General features: G+C 39.2%; 1 protein-coding gene across 1 annotated transcript in view; it reads right to left on the bottom strand.

Annotated features, from left to right (window-relative positions):
• LOC145391205 (lachesin-like) overlaps positions 1 to 7,500 on the bottom strand; it is an 88,545-nt gene that overhangs the window by 32,681 nt on the left and 48,364 nt on the right. The window contains exon 4 of the mRNA XM_080265881.1: positions 6,084 to 6,196. Coding sequence (XP_080122007.1) covers positions 6,084 to 6,196 — 113 coding nt within the window. The remainder of the gene's footprint in view (positions 1 to 6,083; positions 6,197 to 7,500) is intronic.

Raw genomic sequence — 7,500 nt, 5'->3', positions numbered from 1 at the left:
CACAGATAGACTGCTAGAGACAGATGGATAGATGGATGGATGGATAGATAGGTAGACAGGTAAATAATAGGTAGACATATAAATTCATTTTTCGTTCAGATATAATAAACAGGAATGATATTTTAGTACTTATAGTGATAAGAGTGAATAGAGGGACAGATAGAGAATCAGTATTCATACACAAAAATGGATACTAACAGGAAATTAGATAATAGTTGATATAGACAGGCAAGAGGTAAATGATTGGACGGAGAGAGAGAGAGAGAGAGAGAGAGAGAGAGAGAGAGAGACTTGTCTATTTATATTTATATATTCATATATATGTGCATACACACATGTATACACGCGTGTTTGTGCGATTACAGGCTATACGTCTGCATACCTGAATGTGTGTGTGACCGTGGGTTGTGTGTTTACCTGAGTTGCCCTTCCAACCCTTCCAGCAACACAAAACAGCTGATGTTCAGTGTTTTGATGTTACATGTGGCATCAACAATTGCCAACAGCTGTTTGTTTATTTTGTTGACTGCCTTTGCGATATTGGAATAATAATGTTGCAGTTCCATTTTTTTTTTTTTTTTTTATATTAATATAGTCTTGTTGTTGGATGGTGGTGGTGCTGGTGATGGTATTGGGTATTATATTATTACAATTATACCTCGGCCCAGTTTTGGTGGAGGAGGCATTAAGCGATCTGTCTGTCCATCCATGTGAGGGTTCGTGTGTGCGTGGGTCTGTGTCCACAACACTACTGTGGTCGTGATATCTCCTGAACCCATTGACAAATTTCCACCAACTGTTTTGTCAGTGATGCTGTTTGAGGATATAATGAACTGATTAGGCCAGCTGCATCAAGGGGTCAAAGTTCAAGGTCATATGGAGTCAACTTAGTTTAACATTGGGATCACTATCTCCTAAACCCCTTGACGAATTTCGACCAAACTTTTGTTAGTGATACAGTACGAAGGGACGATGAACTGATTATGTCAGCAAGGTCAAGGTCATATGGGTGGGCACAATATCTGAATCCCTAGACGGATTTTGACCAAACTTTTGTTAGAGGTATAGTATAAAGGGACAATGAATTGATTAGGTCAGCAGGGTCAAGGGGTCTAAGGGCAAGGTCATGTGGATGTGGGTACAATATCTTCTGCACCCCTCAATGGATTTCAACCAAACTTTTGTCAGTGATACAGTATGAAGGGACAATGATCTGAGTAGGTCAGCATGGTCAAGGTGTCAGAGGTCAAGGTCATTGGTGTGGGCAAGATGTGTCCTAACGCCCTGGATGGATTCCGACCAAATTTTTGTCAGTGATACAGTATGAAGGGATGAAGAGCTGATCAGGTCAGAAAGGTCAAGGGGTCAAAGGCTACGGTCATATGGGACTGACTTAGTTTACTTTTAGTCTCATTTCCACCATCCTTTCTTCTCAACCCCCATCCTTCCCTCCACTTCTCCCTCTCTACAAATCTGGGCTGATTTAGCATCCAGGGAGTGGCAGTCCTGGCATCACTGACCTTCCCTCTTTGCCTGTGTGTGTGTGTGTGTGTGTGTGTGTGTGTGTGTGTGTGTGTGTGTGTGTGTGTGTAGGGGGGGAGGGCTTGTTTTCTCATTGGTTTAGGGACTCACTAGCACCTCGTCTCTAAGGATGTTTTTTTTCCATATTACACCTATATAAAGGTTCATTGTCAATGTGTATAAATATGAATGGCAAGGAGGAGGTGGTAGAAAGTGCGATTACCAATGAAAACATAAACCAATGAGTGCAGGAATGGTGGGGGAAGGGAAAGGGCTTGGAGGAGGGGAGGAGAAGGGAGGGAAGGGGTGTGCAGGGGTTTAGATAGGGCCGGATTATCCAACCCTGGTCGAGAATTTCAGAGCTGGCCTGCCGGCACGGCAGTCTGTTTCCCCATCTCAACCCCAACTCATAGTTTCTCTCCTCCTCCCAGCCTTATATCTTTCACTTCCTCCACCTTCCTAGCTCCAAAGGGTTCCTCCCCCCCCCCCAACCACCCAGAACCTCCATCAGGAGTGATCTCTCACCCCAGCCAAGATGGTGGTGGTGGGATGAACTGATTAGGTCAGTAAAGTCACGGAGGTTGTATGGCGAGTCCGTGCACAGGACTTGGCAAAGGCATACTAAGTGACGCTCTGCATCAACACTTCGACCCCCGAGTTTTCAGCATTTCATTAAGCTTCACCATAAAATGGTGAAGCTTCTTGTTTTCGTCATTATTTTTATTATTATAACTATTGTTATTATTATTATTATTATATTATTATTATTGTTGTTGTTGTTGTTGTTGTTGTTATTATTATTATTATTATTATTATTATTATTATTATTATTGTTGTTGTTGTTGTTGTTATCATTATTATTATTATTATTATCATTATTATTATTATTATCATCATCATCATCGTCATCATTATTATTATTATTGTAACCCACCACACTAATGGTAAGTTATATAGTTCTTGTTAATATATATATATATATATATATATATATATATATATATATATATATATATATATATATATATATATATATATATATATATATATTTTCATATGAAGAAGTAAATTGGTCATATTCACTCAGTTTCAAAGCTACGGCCATCATACTTGGCCATCTGAGTCACCCAGCTGGCAGCTTCGTATGACCCAGTATCATCCAGTTCCCAGTAAAGGTTTTCCAGTTACATCCAAATACCTATAGAAATAGTCTATTCGTGGATTCTCAGAAACAGCTAAAGGTACAGACTTGAGATTTTTGTGGGACATATCCAAGGTCGGGGAGCAGGTCTGAAATGACTATGGACCCATTTGGACCAGTAGTTTCTGAGATCCCCCAGCGGTCAATGGAAAGTAGTTTTGGCTCTGCCATTTTTGCACTGAGAGGATTTTGTTGCTTTCATCTCCATCCAACATGTCTGACACTTCTAGCAGGGCCTACGACACCAGATCTTTGCTTCGAAGTGCTCACTATAATTATGAAGGGTTAAAATCCCCAGGTCCAGTGATAGCTTGTCATGTGGTGAGGTATTGAAATTGCTAATGGCAATTTCCATTTTCTAGCTATTATTATTATTTATTATTATTATTATTATTATATTATTATGTGGTAGGTGGGGGCACTCACCATCCACTTACTCGATGTAGTGCTGCACTCAGGTGCCTGCCCTTTCCTCTCCTCCATCCTTCTTTCCTTCCATCCTCTTCTGTCTTTCTTTTCTTCATTCTTTCCTCATCCTTCTACTTGTGGGTGACTCTACACTGAATGACAAGTTAAAGAGTTTTCTGTACACCAGGAAACCATTTACTATGCTGGGTGGTAACCATATAACCAAATTTTGGCGCCTGGTGGTTTCTTGGGTAATTACGGCACTCCAATCGGATTGAGCCGGTGAAGGTTTATATCCAAGGAGTGAGTGGAGTTTATTGATCATGTAATGCCACTCAGGGATGAGTGAGGCTGGTCACTCTCATCTTAAACGTTAGGACCAACTTGCCTAGCCCCAGGGTCCTACACTCCTCATGCGGCAACTGATGATTGGATGATGAATGAATGAAATTATTATTATTATTATGGTGATGATGATGATGATGATGATTGTTATTATTATTATTATTATTATTATTATTATTATTATTATTTTATTATTATTATTACCATGTCTCTGCTCACTTTTGGTGGGCGAGGCATCAAGTGCTTGGTCTGTCCGTTCATGGGTGCATGTGTGCATCCATAACACTATTCTGGGCAAGATATCTCTTGAACCCATGGACGGATTTCCACCAGACTTTTGTCATTGATGCAGTATGAGGAGATTGTGGCCTGATTAGGTTTGCAAAGTCAGGGGTCAAAGGTCAAGGAAATAATTATGGGGTCAATATATTTCATCACTGTAGGTGAGATATCTCCTGAACCCCCAGACAGATTTTGACCAAACTTTTGTCAATGATACAGCATGAAGGGACGATGAATGGATTAGGTCAGCAAGGTCAAAGTGTCAAAGGTCAAGGTCATAATGGGTGTGGATACGATATCTCCTAAACCCCTTGTTGGATTTTAGCCAAACTTTTGTCAGTCAGTGTGAAGGGACAATGAACTGATTAGGTCAGCAATGTTAAGGGGTCAAAGTCAAGGTCATATGGGTGTGGGGTCAGTATCTCCTGAACCTCATGACGAATTTGAACCAAATTTTTATCAGCGATACAGTATTATGGAAAAATAAACTGATGACAATTCTGTACGCAAGGCTTGGTGGAGGCATACCAATAACCGCTTTGCGTAGGCATACCAAGCAATGCTTTGCGTCGACAGCTCAGTACTGGAGTTCTCAGCATTTCATTATTATTATTATTATTATTATTATTCTTGTTGTTATTTTTGGAAGTGCTAGTGGTGTTTGTTGACTAGTATTAGTATTTGTATTACCATTACCTTGTCGGTTTCATCATTAAAATCAATTTCATCAAACACCATTTTTGTCATTTCGTTTGTCACCATATTATTAAATATCATCATCATTAGTACTTAGTACTAAAATATTACCAATTGCTGAAGAATGAAATACTAACAAATTTAATGCTACATAATCTGCTAATAGTTCTACCAATAAAGCGATTACTGACTTTCACATTAACGACAGTGTAAGGAAAGTTGCTTACAAATCTACCAACGAATATACTTATGAATAATAAGGATCATTAGGGGGCTTACAAACAAAAAATTACCTGCCACCATAACTCCTTAACCCCAAATGCCAGGCTATTTTTAATGCAGTCATCATTTCACTATGGGCAGTTTCCCAGACATTGCTTGTTTTCAAACCTTAATACCTCGGAAAGTATAGCACTTAGGGAAACAAATTAAAGACCATATTACTCACAACTCTTCCTCGTGCGAATGAAAGTATCCCTAGGTTTGTCGATCATTGCATTAATATGTAATGATGTGAGGACGAGAACTAATTTTTGGCATTAGAACAGGACATGTTCGTGCATCAGCCCGCGGCCCCAACTATGCCTTTGCTCTCAGCATGATAACTTCTCCACTACTAGAACTAGACACTGTTGCATCCAAGGCATGCCTTATGGCACTATCATTAAGACCTTTTCTAATATCCTTAGAAAGAGACTTGGCAGGGGTGGATGATGCAATTGGCTACAGGCAGTGTGGATGGAATCAGACAAATAGGAACCCAAAGACATCTTTGTACACCTGGCAAAAGCACAGGACAGACTGACTCTCACTTGTGTGCTATAGAGGGACTCCCTTCCTACCCCTTGGTTCTGAGACGAAATGGCGACCGACTCAAATGGTGGCGGAAAAACTCTTGAGTGTACAGTATAGCCGCTACCTGGCGGCCATGCATCTACTTACAAATCTTATTTATTGGCGGCTTTGCTAATCTACCTATGAATAATACAGGCTTATGTATTTACATACAGATTACTCAGCACTATTCATACCATTATACACGAGTCTTCTTACTTATCTGCTTACAAAATATCTGTTTACACATTTACTTATGGATCTATTTATGGATCTACAAATCTATTTACATATCTACTTAAGGAATGTACTCACACATTTACTTAAGGATTTACTTACAGATATACTGACGAATATACATGCCACTCTATTGATGCATCAACTTTTGAATCTACTTACAGATGTACTCATGAGCATACTAATACACAGACCAGTCTACTGACGCATCTACTTACAACTTACGGATATACTCACGAATATACTAATACACAAACCAGACTGCTAATGTATCTACTGACACATCTACTTGCAGATCACGAATATAATATTAATTACACAAACCAGCCTACTAATGCATCTACTGACGCATCTACTTACGGATCACGAATATACCCAATAACACACAAACCAGACAACTGTCGCATCTACTTACGGATTATGATATAATTACACAAACCAGACTGCTAACGCATCTACTTATCCATTTACTTGCTGATATAATTACACATCTGGTTACATACCTACTCTCGGGTGTACTTATGCATGTATTATCGGATCTACTTACGGATCTACTTACGCGTGACTGTGAGTGTGAAGAAATATGTTACAGGCGGATTGGTAGTAAGTTGACACTCATATCGACCTGCGTCCACCTCCTGCACATCCTTCACCCACAGCTCCCACGCCTGCAGAGAGAGAGAGAGAGAGAGAGAGAGAGAGAGAGAGAATGGGGAGAATACATCAGAGTAATATAGACAGAGAGCAAGAGAGAGAGAGAGAGAATGGGGAGAATACATCAGAGTAATATAGACAGAGAGCAAGAGAGAGAGAGAGAGAGAATGGGGAGAATACATCAGAGTAATATAGACAGAAAGCAAGAGAGAGAGTGAGAGAGAGAGAGTTATAACCAATACTAATCTCGTTATTCACACATTTTCACATACATCTGCATATATTGCCATGAGTGATAATGGCCAAACCAGCAGCATTCCATGGCTTCCTTGTACCAGCCTAAAAATAACTGATCTCTGTCATAAGATATACCGCACAGTCGCTTACTATTTCACTGACTGCTTCACAACTGGGGCAGGTCCATCACTTTCCTCCCTGATGCAGTGAAAATCATTTATATACAGAAAACATACTGTGATTCTCTCAGTTTAGGAATATTAACCAGCAAAAGAGAGTCACAAGCAGGAGAGGTGAAATATTAGGCTAAATCTTGTCCCATACTGTACATTAACCCTTTGGAGGCCAGAGGTGGGGAGGGTTCCCTTGGCTGAATAATATCGTCTGGTGGTTGTTAGAATAAAAGGTCTATGTAATGCCTTGCTACTGCACAGTTAAAATAGGTCAAGTAAAAAGAGTAGGATTTTGTTTTGGCTGCCGTTACTTTTTTTCAGCTTAGGGAAGACCGTTCGTATACCTGAGAGAGAGAGAGAGAGAGAGAGATAGAGAGAGAGAGAGAGAGAGAGAGAGAGAGAGAGAGAGATGTTTCTAACATGAATGAAAATGAAAATGATGTCTCGCAGTCTGGTGTACCACAGGCAAAAACGTTGGACATCTGAATCGGTATTAATAAAAGCAAAACTCGTAAAAATGTGGCACCAATTTTTAAAAATATGAACATGACAAAAACAAAAAGAAAGCATGAAAAGCCTGCAAAAATACTGGAATATGCATCATCAGACTGCAAGAAGAAAAACAAGGAAATTAGCTGAAAAAAAAAAAAATGTGTAGTACTCAGAACTAACTTACAGTTATCACAGCTGCCCCGCATAATTAAGAAAAAAGATTAGCTCCAAATATTTCTTAAAACCACATGATTAATGTACCGTACACATGTAAAGGTAAACTGGTAATCATCCCAGCTATATTTATCACTGTCGTAAATGAAGTGGTGCTATAATACGGTAATACTAATACTAATATTAATACTAATAATTACAATAATAATAATAATAATAATAATAATAATAATAATGATAATAATA

The sequence above is a fragment of the Coenobita brevimanus genome, chromosome 17 (assembly GCF_032717465.1).
Source record: "Coenobita brevimanus isolate Jiangsu-jjx chromosome 17, ASM3271746v2, whole genome shotgun sequence".
In the NCBI taxonomy this organism is placed as follows: Eukaryota; Metazoa; Arthropoda; class Malacostraca; order Decapoda; family Coenobitidae; genus Coenobita; species Coenobita brevimanus.
The sequence above is the reverse complement of the archived record's forward strand: the minus strand, read 5'-3'. Positions and strand labels throughout refer to the sequence as shown.